At 33.2% G+C, this 23659-nt stretch overlaps 1 protein-coding gene across 1 annotated transcript in view; it reads left to right on the top strand.

The window, feature by feature from the left end:
* ARID2 (AT-rich interaction domain 2) overlaps positions 1 to 23659 on the top strand; it is a 165402-nt gene that overhangs the window by 87471 nt on the left and 54272 nt on the right. Inside the window, exons 5-11 of the mRNA XM_045073343.1 lie at positions 1874 to 2092; positions 6051 to 6118; positions 15972 to 16038; positions 16132 to 16382; positions 16710 to 16806; positions 16904 to 17113; positions 17952 to 18119. Coding sequence (XP_044929278.1) covers positions 1874 to 2092; positions 6051 to 6118; positions 15972 to 16038; positions 16132 to 16382; positions 16710 to 16806; positions 16904 to 17113; positions 17952 to 18119 — 1080 coding nt within the window. The remainder of the gene's footprint in view (positions 1 to 1873; positions 2093 to 6050; positions 6119 to 15971; positions 16039 to 16131; positions 16383 to 16709; positions 16807 to 16903; positions 17114 to 17951; positions 18120 to 23659) is intronic.

The raw sequence follows: 23659 nt of genomic DNA, 5'->3' as shown, positions 1-23659 counted from the left end.
TAGTTTATTACTCTGTTGTGGAACTTATTTATCATTATATTAGGGAGAAATTCCTAGACTATTTGAGAACTGAAGAGGTGTCATCTCAGTTGTCTAATGTGGGAAATAAAGAAATTTCTTCCCTATATAATTTGATTTTGTGGCATGTTGTGATAATAGATTTCTACTTATAATCCATTTAGCAGGGTTTAAAAAAATTCTTTAAAAATTCATGAATTTCTGAAATGTCTCATCTAGAGGTTTTCTATCTCTTGTTTTCTTGCCTCTTTGCACTAAACTAGTTATATTTTTATGTGAAAAATGTACTTGGGGTATATGTCTGAGGACAGAGCTAGACACAGTGAGAGAGGGAACACAAGCAGGGGGAGTGGGAGAGGGAAAAGCAGGTTTCCCACCTAGCAGGGAGCCTGATGTGGGGGTCAGTCCCAGGACCCTGGGATCATGACCTGAGCCGAAGGCAGACATTTAACAACAGAGCCACCCAGGCGCCCCTAAAGTTTTGAAGATGTTTTAAATTAATTGTCATGCAGAAAATCTTAGTTAACTTGGCTTAGGCAAAGGTTTCTTAGGACATGAAAGCATGAACTATAAAGTAAAAATTTATAAATCAGGCTTCTATCAAATAAGAAAAAAAGATAAGCCATTGTTTGGGAGAAAATATTTATTAAATGTTAGATTCAGTATATTTAAAACTGGCTGTTAAAATACTGGCAGGGATGCAAAGCAACAGGAACCCTGTATATTGTCAGTAGAAATGCAAGATGCTGTAAGCCACTTTGGAAAACAGCTTCACGGTTTCTTACACAGTTACATATATACTTATATATGGTCCAGAAATCCAAGGGAAAGGAAAAAATATTTCTGCACGAAGTTCTGTATATGAATGTTTATAGCAGCAGTGTTATAAGTCCCCAAAACTGAAAACCATCCAGATGTCCCTCATCTAGGGAATGGATGAACAAATTGTGTTCTACCCTTTCTGTAGCATTAAAAAGAAACAAACTACTAATACATACATCAACATGGATTGAAAGAAATCAGATATAAAAGACTACATACTGGGGGTGTCTGGGTGGCTCAGTGGGTTAAGCCTCTGCCTTCAGCTCAGGTCATGGTCTCAGAATCAGGATCGAGCCCCACATCGGGCTCTCTACTCAGCAGGGAGCCTGCTTCCCCTTCTCTCTGCCTGCCTTTCTGCCTGCTTGTGATCTCTGTCAAATAAATAAAATCTTAAAAAAAAAAAAAGACTATATACTGTATGATCCCATTTATTTGTTATTTTGAAATAAAGTTATAGAAACAGAACAGGGGTTTAACTGCAGAAAAGGTTAAATAAACTTTTTGCAGTGATGGAAATATTCTTTATCTTCATTGTGATTGTGGTTTTTTTAAAAAATTGTCAATACTCATAGAACGAAAAAGCATGAATTTTACTGTATTAATTATATTGCCATAAATCTGACCCAAAAAATGATAATTCTCCTATAATTTGGTAAAGAAGATAGCCAAAGTCTCTAAAATCATGATATTGTTAAAAATTTCAAAGGAACTAGTATCCCTGGCTTACGATATATAAAAAAACCTGATTCAGTCCCTTGAAGTAGGAGAGTAAAAAGTGTAGAGTATGTAAATTTAATGATATATTAATAATTTGGTAATGATATCCAAGAGGGCATAATAGTACTTTTTTTTGGTATTTTAATACTTTCTGAAGACTGTAATTTTAACTTAAGTTTAGAAAGTTGAACTCTTTAAACTTCTACTTAATTTAAATTTTATAAAGGAAAACAAGCTTCTGTCCTGCATTTGTAAGATATTATTGATAGTGGTTTTTAATCCTTGATATACTTAAGATGTTTTATTTTTATCTTAGATTATCTGCGTCAAAGTTATGGGCTATCTATGGACTTCAATTCGCCAAATGATTATAATAAATTGGTGCTTTCACTGTTATCTGGACTCCCAAATGAAGTGGACTTTGCTATTAATGTATGCACTCTTCTATCAAATGAAAGCAAGCACGTCATGCAACTTGAAAAAGACCCTAAAATCATCACTTTATTACTTGCTAATGCCGGGGTGTTTGATGACAGTAAGTTTTAAGCTGAACCTATCATATCGTATGATCATTTTATAAGGGTATTAGGGATTTTTTAAAAAGGCTTTTAAGGAGAGAAATAATTTTTATTGGTATAATAGCATTCTTTATTTGCTTTTATTGTATTAAATGTGTTTTTTAAGATAATGAAGGGGGGTTTTAGTCTTAAATATTCAAATAGTAATGATCTCACTAGAACTTTTGAAATAAAAATCTTGGATTTTTCTTAGAGTAGTGATGAGGGTTTCTTGATGTTAGAAGATTGTTTGATACAAAATCTTGATATAAAAAACTAGGATCTGAAAGAAATTGTTTTTTTCCTAATGTGTCATTGTAATTTTTAATTAAACAGTTTGTCGGTGTATTTAAAAATTTGCTGCCTAAATAAAATAAAAGTTATCAGATATTTCACATCCTTTTTACTTATATGATTTGCTAGTTGTAGATTTTTGTAAGTCAAATTCTTTATTTTCTATGACATGATCTCTTATTACATCTAGATTACTCTTAAGACTAAATTGTTCAAAAAGAAAAAAAGATTAAATTTTTTATTTCTCTAATTGTAGTTAAAAGGGATTTAGAAAATATGTTTTGAAATTTTTTTCTGCTCATGGTTTTTCATTTTAAAATATGTTGGCTGAATGTTATTGATATACAATTTTTTCTTGCTAAGCAACCCTCCTTCTATTCCAATGCCATTGTAACTTCTTTTTTTCCCCGAAGTACATACTATTAAAGGTTAAATTACGGGGATAATTCCAAATAGGGTAGATAGCATGAATCAAAAGGAAGTTCTGGGTGCACATAGTCACAAGGAGAGAGGGATTTAATTTATCCCCTGGGAAAAAGACTGAGCAGTTCAAGAACAAACTGCCCATAATGTCTTCTCAACAATTCAGATAAATGGAGAAAAAAAAAGGATAAGGTATTGACATATTGAAATTTTTTTATCATGTAGAAACTATTTGTATAGCACAGTAGAGATAGTTTGAGAGAGAATTTCGTTAATATTTTATAGATTCATGACAGTTATTGCTTTTTTTTTTTTTTAAAGATTTCACTTATTTACTTAACAGACAGAGATCACAAGTAGGCAGAGAGGCAGGCAGAGAGAGAGGAGGAAGCAGGCTCCCTGCTGAGCAGAGAGCCCGATGCAGGGCTCGATCCCAGCACCTGAGATCATGACCTGAGCCGAAGGCAGAGGCTTTAACCCACTGAGCCACCCAGGTGCCCCGACAGTTATTGCTTTTATCTTTCAGTAGCAACATGTTTGCAAATGAGTTCATTTTTTTGCAGTTTGATTTGGGTCAGGTAGTAGACTCTTAAACCATAATTTTATTTGGGATTGTCCAAGTAGGATTCTTTAGAATTTGACAGGTATTTAGGTTGTATGAAGACAATTCTGAAATGTTTAAACAAAAGTGAAAACTAGTTTCTTACCCTGCCTGAAAGTCTCATTGGTTACATGAGGGAGGAACAAAGTACTTCTCAGTTTGTATTATAACTTTGGAGATCTAAATTTGGTGGATTTCGGTCTTACTTTCATGTTCTGTGGTTCCTAATGCTTTGTTTAAATCTTTTTTTTTTTTTAATTTTATTTATTTATTTGACAGACAGAGATCACAAGTAGGCAGAGAGGCAGATGGAGAGAGGGGGGGAAGCAGGCTCCCTGCTGAGCAGAGAGCCAGATGGGAGCTCCATCCCAGGACCCTGGGACCATGACCTGAGCCGAAGGGAGAGGCTTTAACCCACTGAGCCACCCAGGCGCCCCTTGTTTTGAGCTTTTAAGGACATCTTCCAGCATTTAGTAGAGAATAAAGTTAAAAATGTTCACATTTAAAAACTTTAAAATGAAGTTTTTAGAAAAATTAAATATTTTCAAACCAGAATAATTTAAGTCTTGACCATTTAATCATTGGATAAGGATTACGTGTGTGTGTGTGTGTGTGTGTGTGTGTGTGTGTGTGTAGTTTTGGTATACTGAGGCATGACATTCTTCAGACCTAATTTAATCTTCGTGCATTTTTGAGTCACTTTTAATTATCTAAAAGCCTAAATCATTAATTAGTGTAGCAGTCTAAAACTAGTATTCTAGCAAATGATATTGAAGGAGTATTACTGTCATTTCAACAGTGAGAAGTTTAGAGTTCCAGACTACATAGGGACTTTATGAATACTCTGTACCTAAAGCAGTGATTTACATTAGGAAAGTAAATCCTTTAACTTTGAGGATTATCAATATATTTGATTTGGTTAGGCTTTTGAGAGGTTTTGATTTATTTATTTATTTATTTATTTTTACAAATTTTATTTATGTATTTGACAGAGAGAGAAAGATCACAAGTAGGCAGAGAGGTAGGTGCGGTGGGGGCGGGGTGGGGGGGAAGCAGGCTCCCTGCTGAGCAGAGAGCCTGATGCGAGGCTCCATCCCAGGCTCCATCCCAGGACCCTGAGATCATGACCTGAGCCTAAGGCAGAGGCTTTAACCCACTGAGCCACCCAGGTGCCCCTGATTTATTTTTTAGGACATGGAATTTTAATGAGATAAATGTAGATGACACATCCTTTATAAAGTATGTCTTTTTTTGTGTGTGTATTTGAAGACGTATAGTAAAAGTTCTATTTGACAAAAAAATTAATTTTTCCATCTTATATTTCCATTCAATATTCTTTTCCCAGTGAAGTTTTTCTTTGTAACAAAACTTTGTTTCTTTAGTGGTCTTATTTAGTGATAAGTGGATTTCATTTTTCTGATTAAGTTGCTACTTCTATGTAAGTTTGCTGTTTTATGAAATTATTTATTAAAAACTTTCGCATCTATTCTTTTATCATTTCCTCATGACCCTGTTTTTAATATTAATATCATTGATAAACTTAATTTATGTTAAAATTTACTCCTCATTCTTTTTAATATTTTTTCAATGAAAATTCTTATTCTAATCTAAATACTTCATAAACTTTTTTTTTACTCAATATTAAGGAAATATTAGGTCTGAACTTAAAGACATAGTAATATTATAAAGATTCAGTGAATCTTTTTACAACAGAAAATATACCCATTTGCTATGGTGGTTACAACATATCCATTAAGGATGTGTTTTTGTTTTTTAAAGAATTTTGTTCACTAAACTAGTTTTTCTATTAACAATTGCCACTATATAGTTTTCTTTCTGTATTCCAAAAGAACTAGCTTTTACAGAATTAATACCATAGTTGATGAAAGCACTTCCCTAATTTTTAAAGGCAGATGTGTCACAGTTGAAGACATTTGTATAATACTGCTTAACTGTCTGGTTCCATAAACTGACGATGTGAGCTGACAATATAAAGGAGGAAAAAAATTATGTAACATGTACTTATGCCTTAACCTTTATTGTGGGGGACTTATGGGTACAGTGTTACTAAGAATTTGAATTGAATGATTTGATTTTTCTTCCGAACGACTCTATCACATGCAAAGAAGCTATAGGCCTGAGTGTGTTTCTTAAGGGAGATTTCGTTTGTGGGAATTATTTCCAAAGAATGCCTTGCCCTTTATTATTTGAAATATGAATTACACAATTATTTTTGAAATTAATATAAAGATTTAAAATTTTTTAAATCTGGCAACCTGATAGCATTACTTTGACTTTTTCATATTTTTCTCCTCTAGAAATGAAGCCTAATACAGAGTAACTGTTATAGTACTCTTCACTTTTTTTCTCTATTGTTTGTATAAATATTATAAAAATGAGTTGTGTATTTTTAGTTTATAGAAAAACAAGTTTTTTTAAATTCTGTAATTAAAAAAATTACATTTCAAAAGAGATTATCATGACTTTGTATCATTTACCATGAAATAGTTTTTAGCAAAGATACTTAGATGTATTTTTATTGTTTTTTCCACATCTCTCTTAAGGAATTAAGTGAAAGATTAATTCCATTGTACTGAATATACTGTTTGTTCTTTTAGCTTTAGGATCCTTTTCTACTGTATTTGGTGAAGAATGGAAGGAGAAGACTGATAGAGATTTTGTTAAGGTAACTCACATTAAATATTGAACCATTGAATTACATGTCACCAAGGGTGAAGGATCCATGGTTGCTTATTTTATATACATACCACTTTAATCTTTAGGGTAATATATATAGATACCTATTTAAAAGTTGTGATTGAGTATAAAAATGGAGTGGCTAATAAATAAAATTCTGTTTTTATTATACATTGATTTCTAAAAATGACAAATCTATAACAAAAGCAATAAATCTGAGAATGCCTAGATTCTGAGCAGTAATCCTTAAGGCTGTTTTTCAGTTCACTTAATCGCTCTTTAGTCGTATCTAATATTTCACTTGACTCATTTGTTAAATGTGTTAATGTGTGTTTTAATTTCTAGAAAGTCTCTTCATATTTTTTCAAATTTGCCCTTTTGATCTTTTATACTTTTAGTAAATCAAATAATATGTATTTTAAATATACTTTATTAATATCCAAATTATGTATGCATTAAATTTATACAAATGTAAATGTATAAATATCTAAAATATAAGTTTAAAATTATGTGTACAAAAACACATACACCTGACAATTCTGATACATAAGCATCTTGGATTCTAATTCTAGTCACTCTGAGTCAGGGTAGATTATTCCTTCGTGTCTTATAATCTTGGTTTATAAATTTTAGCAGACTTCTCTATGGGATTTTTGTGTGGATTGGATGGAGAGTTCATTTCTTCACTTCTTTTTGGGATTTGCTAGTCACCAGAAAATAAATACTGGTCAGAATGACTTTATATTAATTTTGTTATGGGATATTTTTTGATGATTCTGGTAATAAAGCCAAACTCATGGGGGCTGTGGAGCAGGCTAGTGGTGAAATATTTGGGAGATTGTTTTTAACTCAAACTCAAATAGAGACCGTCAACTCCTTTTGCTCTCTTTATTTGGGAGTGTTAGATCTTCTAGTTTCTCACCATGATATGGAGTTGAATATTAATTCCCCACTTCACGAGTTCACCCAAAGTCTTATATTCTGTCCTTACCCCACCCATTAAAAGCCAAGCCTCTTGGTTGTAGTTAAACAGATGATTTCCTTTTAACTGCGGAAAAGTGGTGATTAAAGTGTAAGATGCACAAATTTTGTATTTATTTATGCAATCACAATGGGGAGTGGGGGTTGTGAGTATAATTGCTAATTACTTGAAATCTAGAAGACACAAATATGTTGAAGATGATTAGATGATCACCTCTCTTGCATGTTTTTCATGAATTTCTGCTCTTTATAGTTCTTTTTATATGCTATATTTTTTGGGATTTAATTTACCACACTTTTTATAATCTCTTGGTGCTTAGAGCATTGATTTTTAGTTTTGTTTTTTCTAATACATACATTTTAATACATACCTTTAAAGCCATAAAATTCTTTCTAAGCACATATTTAACTTTATTCTCCCAATTCTGATATTTCATGTTTTCATAACTCATAGTATCTTATAATTTCCATTATGACGTCTGATACATGGATAGTTTTGAAGGGAAGTTCTTTCTTTCTTTCTTTTTTTTAAGTTTTTAAAAAAAATTCCAGTTAGTTGGCATACAGTGCAATGTTAGTTTCAGGTATACAGTATAGTGATTCAACACTTCCATACAACAACCTTTGCTTATCACAGCAAGTGTGCTCCTTAGCCTCTATCTTGTATTTCACCCATATCCCCATCCACCTTCCGTCTGATAACCATCCATTTGTTCCCTCTAGTTAAGAGTCTGTTTCTTGAGTTACCTCTCTCTCTTTTTTCCCCTTTGCTAGTTTTGTTTCTTAAATTCATATATGAAATCATATAGTATTCATATATGAAATCATATAGTATTCATCTTTCTCTGACTTATTTCACTAACCATTATACTCTCTAGCTCTATCCATGTCATTGGAAATGACAAGACTTCATTCATTTGTTGGATGAATAATATTCCTTTGTATGTATATAATCTATGTATTTAGAGATATAGACATAGATATAGATATAGAAGGGAAAATATGCCAGTCTTCTTTATTCATTCATCAGTTTAAGACACTTGGACTGTTTCCATAATTTGGCCATTGTAGATAATGCTGCTATAAATAAATAAATACAGGAGTGCATGAATTTCTTCAAATGAGTATTTCTGTAATTCTTTGGGTAAGTACCAAGTAGGTGCAATTGCTGGATCCTAGGGTAGTTCTATTTTTAACATTTTGAGGAACCTCCATTCTGTTTCCCAGACTGGCTGAAAGAGGTGAAAGAGGATTCCCCTTTTTCCTCATCCTCAACAACACCTATTGTTTTTTGTTTTGTTGATTTTAGCCATTCAGACTACTGTGAGGTGATATCTCATTGTGGTTTTGATTTGTATTTCCCTGATGGTGAACATCTTTTCATGTCTATTTTGGCTATCAGTATGTCTTCTTTGGAAAAATGTCTATTCATGCCTTCTGCCCATTTTTTAATTGGATGATTTGCTTTTGGATGTTGAGTTTTATAAATTATTTATGTATTTTGGATATTAACCCTTTATCAGATATGTCATTTGCAAATATCTTCTCTTAAATGGAAGTTTCTTAATATCCAAAAAACATACAATTTTTGTAGTTTTCTTTTTCTTTAAGAAACAAGGTGGAGGATCATAGGGGAAGGAGGTAGGGGATGGGGTAACTGGGCAATGGACATAGGGGTGGGTATGTATTGTATTAAGCTCTGGGTATTGTGTAAGACTGATGAATCACAGATGTGTACCCTTCAAACAAACATTATATATGTTATTTCAAAAAAAAAGAGCAATGGAAAAAAATCTAACTGAATTTCACTGTGCAGAAACAATATGCTTTATGTAATCTTAAACTTCTGAAATACTTTCATTTATTTCATAGTCTAGCACTGATGAGATTTTATAAACACTATATTTATATATATATTGAAGTTATTGGATATAAATTTCTATGTATATCAGGCCAACATGGTTAATCATGATATTTGTATTTTTATATCAGTACTGGCTGCTTTGTCCATTTCTTCATTTATGGAATGAGGCATGTTAAGAACACTCAGTATGACTGGGGATGTGACTTTCCTTATAGTTCTATAATACTGTGTTTTTGTATTTCAAGACTGTTACATAGTGTACTTTATGTTCATGTTCAACTGGTCAGTTAAACATATGAAATATCCTTTTTACCTTATAAGTCTACTATTTTTGGGGGGGGGTTATCAATATAATATTATCTTCCATTTGTTCGTGGTTTCTGTGGCTCATATTTTTTTGCCTTTAACCTTTCTTACTTATCCTTATATTTTAGATGTTTTTTGTGCCTTTTTAAAAAAATTTTTTTAAGATTTGTATTTATTTGTTTGACAGAGAGATCACAAATAGGCAGAAGCAGAGGGGGAAACAGGCTCCCTGCTGAGCAGAAAGCCTTATGCGGGGCTCGATTCCAGGACCCTGAGAACATGACCTGAGCTGAAGGCAGAGGCTTAACCCACTGAGCCATGCAGGCACCCCGGGCCTTTTGTTTTGTTTTGTTTTTAATAAACAACATACACTTGGGCGCTTTTTTTTCCCCAAGTGTGAAAAATTGTTTTTAAATTAGTACATTTATTCAATTTACATTAAATGTAATTTTCATATAAATGTGTTTAAATCTGCAGTGTTTCAAATTGGTTTCTATATTAGATTCCTACCTATTTTGGTTTTGGTTTTTTCTCTTCCTCCTTTCTTACCTTTTTATTTAACTGAGTATTGTTTATTATTCAGTATTCTGCCTACTGTTTGTTTGGTATTTATATACTTTTTCTGTTCTCTTAGTGATAACACTAGAGATTATAATTTTAATTTTTACTGATATAGGAAATTAGTACTTTTACCACTTTCTGGATAATGTAGGGACACTAGAACAACTCTCATCTCCATTTACTCACTTTTGTTTTATATATACTGCTCTCATTATTCATTGCTTTGCTCTTTTTCAGACTTCTTAAGATAGAATCTTAGATCATTGGTTTTAAACTTCTTGTTTAATGTCAGTTTATAAAGCTATAAATTCTTTCTCTAAACTGCTTGAGTTGTGTCTCACAAATTTTCTTATGTTGAGTTTTCATTATCATTAAGTTAAAGGTGTTTTCTCATATTCTTGTGATTTCTTCTTTAATTTATGGCTTATATAGAAGTATGATATTTAATTTTGGGTTTTTTTTTTTCCAAGTAGCTTTTAGTATTAGTATTATTGCTATAGTTATTCCTCATTTTAATCACATTCCATTGTTGTCAGAGAACATAAGTTTATATAAGTTCTTTTATTTAGTTAGTTTTTATTTATTTATTTATTTATTTTGAGAGAGTATGCTGTGAGCAGGGCAACGGACAGCGGAGTGGCAGAGGAAGAGAGAGAATCTTAAGCAGACTCCATGCCCACTGCAGAGCATGACATGGGCTCAGTCTCATGACCTTGAGATCATGACCTGAGCCAAAATCAAGAGGTGGACACTTAACCACCTCAACCACCTAGGCACCCCTAAATAAGGTCTTTTCAACTTATCAAGACTTGTTTTAGCATATGGTCTTAGTGACTGTTTCATACACACTTGAAAACAATGTATGTTCTATTGATGGGTATGGTATTTATTAATAACAAGTCAAGGTATTTGACAGTGTTCAAGATTTTTGTATAGTTATGCTTTTCTGTATAATTATTTTATGATTTCTTCAGAGATGAGTGTTAAAATCATCAAAAGTATGAATGTTTATATCTCCTTTTAGTTGTCAGTATTTGTTTTGTGTATTTTGAACCTCTGTTATTTGTTGCATATACATTTAGGATTAATACATTTTCTTGATAACTTAGCTTTTATTTTTTATTACAGAACATTCCTCTGACCTCTGATAATATCCCATCTCCTGAAGTCTCTTCACTGGTTTAATTTATCTACATCAGCTTTCTTATGATTAATGTTTTCATGATATATCTTTTTCTATTTTTATGCTTTTCGTGTGTGTGTGTGTTTAAGATTTATTTATTTGAAAGAGAGAGAGAGCAAGAAGGAGCAGGAGGGACAGAGGGAGAGAGAATCCTAAACAGATTCCACGCTGAACATGGAGCCTGACACAGGGCTTAATCTCACAACCTGGAGATCACAACCTAAGCTGAAACCAAGAGTCAGACAACTAACTGTATCACTTGGACACCCCATTTCATCTGTGGTTTTATATAGTTTCTTAAGGATAGCTTATACTTGAATCTTACTTGCTTTAATCTGCTTTTTGTGCAATTTTTTCCTTTTTATCAAGCATTCAGACCATTTATACTTTATGAAATTATTGATATGGTTGAATTTTAATTCTTAGCTTTTATTTACCTGAAAATTTTATTTTGCCTTTATGTTTGAAAGATATTTTTGCCGGATATAAAATTATTTCCGGGGTATTATCTGAGCAGTTTAAGATAATGTTTCATTGCCATCTGATTTGCATTTTTACTGACAGGAAGTCATTTTTAATCATATTGTTTTGTGTGTGATGTGTTTTCTCTGACTACTTTTAAGGTATTCTCTTAATCATTGATTTTTATTTTGTTTAGGATGTGCTTTGTTGAGGTCTTCTTTGCTTTTCCTGCTTTGGGTTTATTTAGCTCTCTTGTTTGGTATTTTGCAAGAAATTTGGAAAGTTTTGGCAGTTATTCCTTCAAATTTTTTTTCTTTCCCCTCCTATTTTTCTGAGACTATGTTGTTTTTTTTTTTTTTTCAAATTAACATATAATGTATTATTTGTCCCAGGGGTACAGGTCTGTGAATCATCAGGCTTATATATTTCAAGCACTCACCATAGCACATACCCTCCCCAATGTCCATAACCCAGCTGCCCTATCCCTACCTCCCCACCCACAGCAACCCTCAGTTTGTTTCATGAGATTAAGAATCTCTTATGGTTTGTCTTCCTCCTGATCCCATCTTGTTTCATTTTTTTTCCTTCCTTACCCCCCACAACCCCCACCCTGCCTCTCAAATTCCTCATATCAGAGAGATTATATGATAATTATCTTCCTCTGAGACTATGTTTATTCAAATGTTAGACCATATACTGTCTCACAGGCTATAGAAGTTCTGTTCATTGTTTTTAGACCTTTTTTTCCTCCTGTGTATTTCATGGATGTTTCTATTATCCTGTTTTCATTTTCTCTTATCCTGTTAAGCCCATCTAGTCATACTTTTTTATTTCAGATACTGTTTTCAGCTCTAGAAATTCTATTTGATTCTCTTTTATATCATCCCATTTTCCTCCTAATTGTGCTCATAGTTTCCTTTAAATCTTTGCTAATATTTAATAAAAAGAAAATTTTATTCAGAAATGTTTAAAATTCTTTTCTAATTCCATTATCTTTATTACTTCTGGGTCTGTTTTTGTTGAAACTATTTTTGTCTTAGTTGTGGATCATGCTTCCTACTTTCTTTTTACATGCAGTAATTTTTTATTAGATATGAATATTGAGAATGTTACATTATTGAGTGTTTGGATTTTGGTGACTTTCAAGAAGATAGGACTTTGTTCTGGCATGCTTTTAGCTGACATATAGATTGTGACATACCAATCCTTTAGAACGTTTTAAAGCTTTGTTATGACTGAGATAGATTCGCCTTTACTCTAGCACCAGTTTATCCCTACTCCTAAGGCATGGCTTTGTTTGGATTTCTACTGAATTTGCAGGGTATTTAATGAGTTTTCTCTATTTTGTGAATTGTTCAGTTATAACTCCTCATTAATTGTTCTCTCTGGGTTTTTCTTGCTGAGGTTTTAGAGTTCAAACTTACATATGCATAGTTTAGTATTCAGCAATCAGCTCTAGATATTCCCCTGCAGATTCATTGAGTTCTTTTTTTCATTGCTCCTCTTTCTTGCAAATTTGCTCTCAAATTCTATTTCTGCTGGTATTACTAAACTCTGATCAGTTTCCTCAGCTTAGAAATCACTACGATCTCTTGAATTTATTGTCTCTGTGCTATAGTCTAGAGTGTCTGTGAAACTATGGGGCAGTGATTGAACTCACTTCCTTTGTTTTCCACATTTCAGTGATTATGTTGTCCAGTCTCTGAAAACAGTTGTTTTATACATACTGGTTATATGATAGGAAGAGGACTACCAAAGTACTAATTACTGCATTATGGCCTTAGCAAAAGTTCTTTCCAGGCATTTTTTCTTAGATTTTAGTTTTAAGCATATTTTTACCTCATAAAACATTTTTTTAGTATTTTATTCATTCATTATTTATTTTGATTTAAACCACGTCTCTCTTTTCACATATTTTTCTTTATTACTGGTTTATAAAGGGTCAATTTTCTCAGTTTTCATTTGCCAGGTTTCCTTTTTAGTGAAGGGCAGTTTCTCTGTTTAAAGATTTAAGTTTGCCAAATATTTTCTTTCATCGCTTAGAAAATGTCCATTGTCTTTTGGCTTCCATTATTTTATTTTATTTTATTACAAAGTCTGCTGTCAGTTTAGTTCGTAGTCCTTTTTAAGATTATCCTTTTTTTTTTTTTTCCTGTCTTTGCATTTAATTTGGAGTTCTTTTGTATCTTTGCTTTTCAGGAATTTTATTCTTTTATTTTCATATTCCTACACATCTTTATTTCTCTTTCTTTATTATTTGGAGTGCTGCTTAAATCTATAGGTTAACTTCTTTAAATTGTTTTAGAAAATTCTTTGCCCTGTCTCTTCAAATACTGTTTCTGCCCATTCTCTCTCTTGATTCTCGGGAATTCCGATTATTCTTATGTTAGTACTTTTCACTGTATGTTCTGTGTCTTGTATGGGTTTTTCCCCCAACCTTTTGCCTCTTTATGCTTCCAAATTGTATTTTCTTCTACACTTATAGTTCATTCTTTTTTGAGTTGTATATAATCAGTCATTAAATTGAATTTTTCTTTTCAGTTTAGAATTTCTCTTTCATTCTTATAGTTTTCATTTATTTGCCAAATTTTTCAATCTCTTATTTCTTTGAATTTATTATCCATGATCATCAGAAATTCCATGTCTGATATCTTTGTTATTTGAATTTCCTATGGGCCTTTTTTCTTATTTATTGAACATAGTCTTTTTTTCTTCATATGCTTAGTTCTTGTTTATTGTTACCAAACATTCTTTTTCATGAGTTTTTTTGAACAATTGATCCTTTTCCTGCTGGACTTTTTCTCAGACTAGTGGCTTTAAATGTGAAAGAATCTTAATTCCAAAAACTAAATACAGTTATTTTGAAATATCCACATGAGAATGTTTAGAAATAAAAAGTGAATAGTCCATGCATTTCTTTATTAGTACAGAAGTAACAAGGTAATACAATTAAGTGTCATAGACAATTTCAAGTTATTTTTCATTTTGTATAGTTATATAGCATAAGATCACTTGATTCTTAGCCTGAAAAAGAACATTGACCATGGATCTTGGCTCATCTCTTCTCACATTTGTATCAAAAATAGTTTACAGATATGGAATACTGGAAAGCAAGTCAAATATCTGGGTTGAAAACTTGGGGAACACAACTTCACCAATTAAATATTTGATTTTATTCTAGATATAGATTTGCTCAGCAGCTAGCCAGGCAATGTCGCAGGCATGTCTGTAAACAGGAATACTGTGATTGTGTGCTGTTTAATGACAGAATTAATGACTTTCATAATTTTCAGATACTAATGAGCATAAGCACTATTTCTAGATACTTGCCATAGCTGTAAAATGATCAGAAAATATCTGTAATTCATATTGGTGACATATCCCCAGGTACTGCTACTATTACTTGTTTTTTTGTCTAACATTCAGCATTGAAGGAATTGCTAAAGAAATACCAAGTTTTAGTTAGAGGTTAATGAGCATGAAGTTATCACTGTTTCCCTCCATTTAATTTCACAGATGCCCTCATTTCTTTCACAGACCATTTAGAAGTCTGTGGACCCAAGCTTAAGAATCCCTAATCTGAAATGATACCTTATTATTTAAGTACCTTAAACTTGTAGAAAGTTAAGTATTTTTGTCAATTAATTAAATAGCACATAATGATGTCTACATGGATTTTTAAAAGTACAAGTTTTAGGGGCACTAGGGTGGCTCATTCGGTTGAGCGTCCAACCCTTGATTTCGGCTCAGGCCATAATCTTAAGGTTGTGAGATCGAGCTCTGAGTCAGGCCCTGTGCTGACCATGGAGCCTACTTAAGATTCTCTCTCCCTCTCCATCTGCCCCTCCCCCATCCACTTTCCATCTCTCTTTTTTTTTTTTTTTTTAAGATTTTATTTAATTATTTGACAGACAGAGATCACAAGTAGGCAGAGAGGCAGGCAGAGAGAAAGGAGAGAGGAGGAATCAGGCTCCCTGCTGAGCAGAGAGCCTGATGTGGGGCTCCATCCCAGGACCCTGGGATCATGACTTGAGCCAAAAGCAGAGGCTTTAACCCACTGAGCCACCCAGGCACCCCTCCATCTCTTTTTAAAAAAAAGGAGAAAAAGATTCCTTCTCTCTCTCTTTCTCTTTCCCCCTCTTCCCTCATTCCCTCCCAACCCTCTCTCTCTCCCTCTCTCTCTCTGTAAATAAATAAAAATTTTATAGTTTTATAGTAGGTGTGACTATTTTTTTTTAAGATTTTATTTTGACAGGGAGAGATCACAAGTAGGCAGAGCAGCAGGCAGAGAGAGGGGGGAAGCAGACTTCTCAATGAGCAGAGAGCCCAATGCGGGGCTTGATCCCAGGACCCTGAGATCATGACCTGAGCTGAAGGCAGAGTCTTAACCCACTGAGCCACCCAGTGCCCTGCGTGACTGTTTTTAAAGAAATAGAATAGTTCTTTCAAATGTCAGAATTAAGCATAATCATCTCTTAATTACAGTTTTGGAAAGACATTGTTGATGATAATGAAGTACGTGACCTCATTTCTGACAGAAACAAGTCTCATGGTAAGACAGTAAGAAAAATTTTAAATAACTTTGAAATATCAATAATAATAAATGAAATATCAATTTAAGTAAAATATATGTGTTCTATTATAGAAGGTACATCAGGAGAATGGATTTGGGAATCTTTATTTCATCCACCTCGAAAGCTGGGCATTAATGATATTGAAGGACAACGGGTACTTCAGATTGCAGTGATTTTGCGAAATCTTTCCTTTGAAGAGGGCAATGTTAAGCTCTTGGCAGCTAATCGTACCTGTCTTCGTTTCCTATTACTTTCTGCACATAGTCATTTTATTTCTCTAAGGCAATTAGGCCTTGACACGTTAGGAAATATTGCAGCTGAGGTAAGCATGTGATAGTAACTTAAAACAGTTTTGATAGTTAGCAATGATATTTACTTTAAATTTTTAGTATGTAGCATTATTGTATTGCTATACTTAGAGAATATGAAAGGCTTACATATAGTTTTGCCTAACTATGGTATCACACACATTTTCGGAAAAAATATTTGAAATGATGCTCCAGATTTAGTGATGGCTATTCCCACAGTAAATTTTTAAAAACTTGGGCAACACTGTTAAAAAAACATTAAAAAAACATTAATTTTTATTAAATTTGAAATATACAGCATTGAAGAGGGCTACCTCAATAGTGTCCTTTCCATTTTCCAGCTTCTGTTGGACCCTGTCGATTTCAAGACTACTCATCTGATGTTTCATACTGTTACAAAATGCCTAATGTCAAGGGATAGGTTTTTAAAGATGAGGGGTAAGTACTTACTTAATTTTCTCATTGTATAATATGCACAGACTTTTTATCATCTATTAAAAAAATAAATATGTGTTTGTGTGTGTACGCTTTTCAGGCATGGAAATTTTGGGAAATCTTTGCAAAGCAGAAGATAATGGTGTTTTGATTTGTGAATATGTCGATCAGGACTCATACAGAGAGATCATTTGTCATCTCACTTTACCTGATGTGCTGCTCGTGATCTCAACACTCGAGGTGCTATATATGCTCACAGAAATGGGAGATGTTGCTTGCACAAAAATTGCAAAAGTAGAAAAGAGCATAGGTAAGATTAACATTTATTTTCTTTATTGAGGAAAAAATATTTAATGGGGTACTATATTATATCACAATTGGTATTTGGGGTTTACTATTCATTTTGAGGAGTCATTACCCTTTCAGACACACACGTTTGTGTTATTCATTCCACCTGTTTTAGATTAGCAAGAAACTTCTGTCATATAGGGACCAGGATGTTTGTGGCTATCAATAATTCCTCTTCCTTTCTTTATTTCTGTTACTACTTATCAAATCCAACCAAACAACCAACAAAATTGCTGTAACTCTGAGGAGCAAGTCTTTCTGTTTCAAATGGTCAGCTGCTACTATTAAGCAAATGAAGCTGAGTGAAAAAGTTTCCTTGTTATTCCTAGAAGTTGCTGGTAATGATATTATTCTTAAAATGAATCAACTTGCCACCTCTTTAGTGGGTTGTCAGTTTTAAACACAATTATGAAAGTATGTTAATATTTACTCATTGATTAGAATGATTTCTATCTTGGGTACAAATACTAAAACCAGAGTAAACAGAGATTTAGCTTGAAATTATTAATGAGAAATTAAGATGTCACTTTCCATATCAATGGTTCCTAAATCTGGCTACACATTGGAATCAGTTGGGAAACTTTTCAAAAATAAAGATACCTAATCCCCATCGCAGAGCTACTAAATCAGTCTTCAGAGGTTGAGCCTAAAAATCTTTTTCAAAGATCCACAGATATTCTGATGTACAGTGATTCAGGGACTGCCATCTGAGAAGCAGTTATTCTGTATAGCATATGTTTTTCAGCAATGTCATTGTTTGATAATATTACTAATAACTATTGGTTTTTTATTTATTTTAGACATGTTAGTGTGTCTGGTTTCTATGGATATTCAGATGTTTGGTCCTGATGCACTAGCTGCAGTAAAACTCGTCGAACATCCAAGTTCCAGTCATCAAGTTTTATCTGAAATTAGGCCACAAGCTGTAGAACAAGTCCAAACCCAGACTCATGTAGCATCTGCCCCAGGTTAGTGTTTTTACATAATGTTTTTCATTATGAATACTGGTATGTAAGATTTAATACTAAAGATAAATGTAAATGTGCAGTACAGGGAACTGATAATATAATAGTGGAATAGGCTAAAGCAGAACTTGAATATGAGCTTTAATTTCTTAGATATTCTACATTCCAGGACCAGTAGGACCAAAGTAAGCACAGAGGAAGAATAGAATAATAGATTTTAAAGAAAATTTTTTTCAAGAAGTGTGAGGGGTTAGATATTTACAATTGTGAGAGCAATATGAAGTGCCCTGATGAACTTATTATTTGCAATTTTGGTCACTGGAAATTGATATGCCAAGAATAAGTTAATCATATATAACCTTATAATTCTCCCAGCTGGTCATCCAAGTACATAACTATAATACCTCCTAATACTTGAACCAAAAACCACAGAATCAGAGCCTTGAATCAGACACACATGTCTGGGTACCTGCACTTGTGGACCCTTCTTAAGGTCCCTTGGGTCAATTCTGTTTAACTCAAATGTCTTTCATTAGAATTCATAGCTATCTAATAATGAGCATTCTCCTCAGTCCTTGGACTTCTTTCTCCTGGCTTGTTATAAGTCGTCATTTTTATATTTTAGCACTCTCAGCCTTTTTGGGTATGCTTTCTCTACCTTCATTTGTCTTAACAAAACAATCCATTTTTCACCTCAAGTGCTCTTTTCCACCTCCCACCATTCCCAAGACATTTCTCTTTCCCTGTATATTTTAATGGAGGATACTCTTTTAATAGAGGATATTCTTCTCAGTTGATCTTATTACCTCTCACTTGCAATTAATATGGAAGCCATGTGGCATGTTTTTCTTCAACTTCTTAACCCTTCACTTATAAACTTATTAGCATCTGAACTCATTTTCCTTCAACATCCACTTGTCTTCAGAGATGTCAGCTTCTGAATATGTGCTCTAAATATCAGTCTCTTCATTCCTGTATCTCAAGCCTCTTTTTCTTTACCTGCTTCTTCCCTTCAGCCTAGAAATACATTTAGATCATCAACCTCCCTCACTATACTTAATTCAAAAATCTCATTATTTTTTACCTTTAACTACTGTGTCCATTTGATCCCCAAATCTTGTTGAGTCTTCCTAAATACCCTGGCTTCTTCAGTTGCCAGTGACTTCCATCACATCTCTCAGCTACTTTTTCTCCTGTCATTTAATCATGATCTCAGTCTCTCCTCTAACTCATAGGATCACAATTATATACTCTATTCACATGAAAGGTATGTAATATGTATCACATATTTTATTGATTTCCACTATGTCCTTCTGAAGTATATGGTAGAGTTGTATCATATGGGTATTTCACTTCCTTGGTGTCAACTAACAGGATTGGACAAACAATGAAGCATGAAAAAGATAGGTAATTTTGACTACCCTACTCTGTAACTTTAACCCACAGGTAATAACATACTGGCGAGTCAGTGGTCAAACAATAATGTTTTCTCAGCCTTGACAAAGAAATGAAACAGTTCTTTTTACCATTTAAGTGGATAGTAGGGGTATATTTCTATACTCAGAGAAGAAATTAAAGATTAAATTAACTGAGGGCTGTAGAGAAACTCTGTTCAACCAAGAGTTAGAGGAATTAATAAATTGTCAGTGATACACTGAAATAAAATGGGCCATTTGAAGAATATTTAAGGGTAATTTTGATGGAAACTACTGATTTTGTCTCTTCACTGACCAGTGACCTCAACAAATAAACCCATCCCCTCAAATAAGATTTGGCCCTCGTTTGGCAAATGAACAAAATTAAACGTTTAAAGTTTGTAACTTGTATGTGCATATATATATATAATAATTCATTGATAGAGGTGGGAATAAGCCTCTAAAGACCTAAAAATTCACTTTTGAACCAGTGAGCATTTTATTACTTGCTCATCATGAATGATAACTTTTAATTGTTCTATTAGTTATCATTTATAGTTTGTCCCCCATCCCCATCATTTGTTTAATACTGTTTTCTTATGGAATGGTTGTCTTCAGAAGTTTTGCTCACTTCCTATCACGATGAAAACTTAAGTAACCTTTCACCTGCTTTTAGTTTGACATCTAAATTTCTTCATTATAATTTGAATAGTTGTAAGTAAGATTTTTTATGTATATTAAATTGACATTTTAAAATAAAAAGTACTTTTTGTATCCAGTGGAATCTTAATATTTGCCATCATCCATTTTAAATACACAGACACTAATTTTATGGTACCTTCTTTCTCCTTGAACTCATATCCACCACTCTATCTGTACTTATCACCTATAAATGTAGATATTTTAATTTAACTTTTTCAGTTTTGTGTTACTCTATAAAGTTTTAAGTATTTAAAATTTTATCATTGTAAGTTTTAGAAATAAGCAATACATGAAACAACAGTACATGACGAAGTAGCTATTGGAAGTTCATCTCTTAATGAGGTGGTTCTCTGGAAAGTGTTACTCCAGTGTATCCCAAAATGAATGTTTTTTTATTGCTAGAGTGAAACTGGGTTCAACATCAATTCTACCTCCATTTTTCCTTTTTATAGATTTAATTTGAAAATCTAGTTTACATCAATAAATAGCTAAGGATAGAATTTATAGTTCTTTGAACTTCAGAATTAGCCAAAATTCTTAAAATTATATTTAATGATCTTCTGTCAACTTGAGTTCTTTGATGTGTTGAAATCAAAGAATTAACATATGACTCATAAAAGAATATGTTGCCCGGTCATTACATTTACTTTTAAGTTTTATTGGAAATATGTAAAAAAGATACTAATTAGATATGACTGTAAAATATACCTGCTGACTTTTGCTTAGATGCACCATGTTTAACCTGATATAGTTAAGAAATATTAACACAGCAGTTCTCAAACTTAAGTGTGCCTCAGAATTGGCTGGTGGGCTCACACACTGATTTCTAGGCTCCATACCCTGAATTTCTGATTCAGGTGGACCAGAGAATTTTAATTTCTAAACAAGTTCCCATGAGATGCTGATGCTGCAGGTCAGGGGACTATACTTTGAGGACCACTAGATTAGAAAAATTGAAATATTCAAGACCAGTACAGTTTTTGAAAAGGTACTTTAATCATGTGCTTTGAGTACTTTTTTGTAAAAGCCTTAGAACTGCAGATTTCTCCCATTCAGCTACAGAAAATGTCTCCCATATAACCTAACTGGTGAAGTTAGTCTTCATTATCAAAAGTATTTTGCTTTAATCAGTCTCACTTTTCATTACTTAAAAAAGGTCCAACTTTATTTTTCATTCCAAGAAAGTATGGTTAATAGGTGTTCCCATGACACCTTCCTTACTTCACAATTCTAAGACAGTTAAACGAGTCAGGATCATGTCATCTGAATGAAATAAGATGCCACCACCTTCAGTATTTCTTTAAAAAATTTTCTGTGCCTTACTTATACAAGATTCTGACTCAAAAGTAACACCTTTTTTTGACAGTAGATAGAAAATAGAGGAGCAAAGGACATTAAGCAAAAATTGTCATCACTTTATATCTGAATTCAGAATATACCAAAGGGCCAGAATACTCCTTTTCTCATGGCCAACATTGCCCTTAACTATAATATATAAAACATCATAAAATATAGATAGGAACCCCTACCATAATACCTTGGTTAAACGAAGCTTTGTGGATTCTGATGATTCTAATTCTCCCTTTGGTGTCCTAGAGGTTTTTACCTCTTGCCATCATCATCATTGTCATCGTCATCATCATCATCAGCAGCAGCAGCAGCATGCTGACAGTTATATAGTGGTAACTATGTGCCAGGCATTGTTTTAAGTGGCTTATATGTAAACTCCTCTAATCCTCATAATGACCTAGGAGGTCAGTGTACTTATTTTCCCCATTTTATAGACAGGTTAATTAACTTGCCCATGGTTACACAGCTAGTAAGTGCTGGACCTCTATCTAGAACCAGCCATTCCTACTTGAGAGCTATGCATTTAACCATACCTGCGTTGCTATAAAGGATGGATGAAAGTTAAGACTTTCTGTTCCAAAATGGGAGAAGAGCAGTTTTAGAAAGGAGTATATACAGAAGTTGAGCATCTGGGAAGTGATTCCTTTAAAGATTTTTGTTTATTTATTTTGAGAGAGAGAGAGTTGGGGGAACAGAGGCAGAGGGAGAGAGAGAATCTCAAGCAAACTCCCTGCCGAGTGCTGAGCCTGTCTCAGGACTCAGTCTCAGGGCTCCATCCCACAATCCCATGACCCCAAAATCATGACCTGATCCAAAATCAAAATTCAGATACTCAACCGACTGAGCCACCCAGGTGCCCCTGGAAATTGATTCCTTTTAAAGTATAAGTACCTTTGAATCACTTGGAATGAATCTTTAGGTGTCTTTCCCAAGGGCAGTGCTTCTCAGTTTGTAGCCACTTTTATAGTAATTCTGTGTTTCTAGTTTATCGTCTTAATTTAATTGTGGCTGCTTTATTCTTCTTTATACATTATTCATAAAATTTTTATAATTTCAACATAATTACTGATATTTCATTCAACTGGTCATTAATTGATTCAGGAGATTTCAGTCCGAATGGATTATATTCTCTCATAGTACAACTGATGAAGAAAAACAAGGAAGATTTCCAAGTGGGTTAAGGCCCTGCTCGGATATTTTCTGTAATGGCGTTACCAAGTTAGGAGAAGAAAAGATAAGCTGGGGTTGCACCAGGAAAATAGTTGTTTTTTTTTTTTTAAAGATTTTATTTATTTATTTGACAGAGAGAGATCACAAGTAGGCAGAGAGAGAGAGGAGGAAGCAGGCTCCCCGCTGAGCAGAGAGCCCGATGTGGGACTCGATCCCAGGACCCTGAGATCATGACCTGAGCCGAAGGCAGCGGCTTAACCCACTGAGCCACCCAGGCGCCCCGGAAAATAGTTTTGATTGTAATTATTTTGTTCTGTTAAGAAATAACATGTCATAGTATGTATGTATCTGAAATATGACAGACCTGGATTCAAATCCAGTACCCAGCTATATACAGCTCTGCCATTTCCATCATGTGTTCCTTTGTAAACTTAATCTCTAAGCTTTATTTTTTTCATTAGCAAAATGGGGATAATTAAATTTAGGCCTATAAATAAGATTAAAACAAAAAATATTTTATAAGTGTAAATAGCTTAATACAACGTAAATGTTCAATAAGTGACTATTAGCTTTTATCCCAGTGAAAGCTTGGGGTTTCATCAAACATTAGTCGGGATGGCTTTTGATCATTCACAGATTTGACTGTGCTGTGGAGCTCCTTGGGTTCTAGTAATTTTAGAAATACATTTGTTCTGTTTGAGGATTCTGAGCTTTGCTAAAATGTTATTTGAAAAATAGTGGGTACATTTTATAAGTTTAAAAACTATAAAATAATGCTGATGAAGCAGTATAATTTTTAATTTTAAAAATATGTAAGATTCATATTTAAATCATCATAATATGGCTAAGTATATTATCATATTTTTATGTTTTTATTAGTTCTTTTATATATAGCAGAAGAAAACA

Source organism: Mustela putorius, unplaced genomic scaffold (genome assembly GCF_011764305.1).
Source record: "Mustela putorius furo isolate JIRA1106 unplaced genomic scaffold, ASM1176430v1.1 tig00537227_pilon_pilon_pilon, whole genome shotgun sequence".
NCBI lineage: Eukaryota > Metazoa > Chordata > Mammalia > Carnivora > Mustelidae > Mustela > Mustela putorius.
Note: the sequence above shows the minus strand (reverse complement) of the source record. Positions and strands in the feature narration are given on the sequence as shown.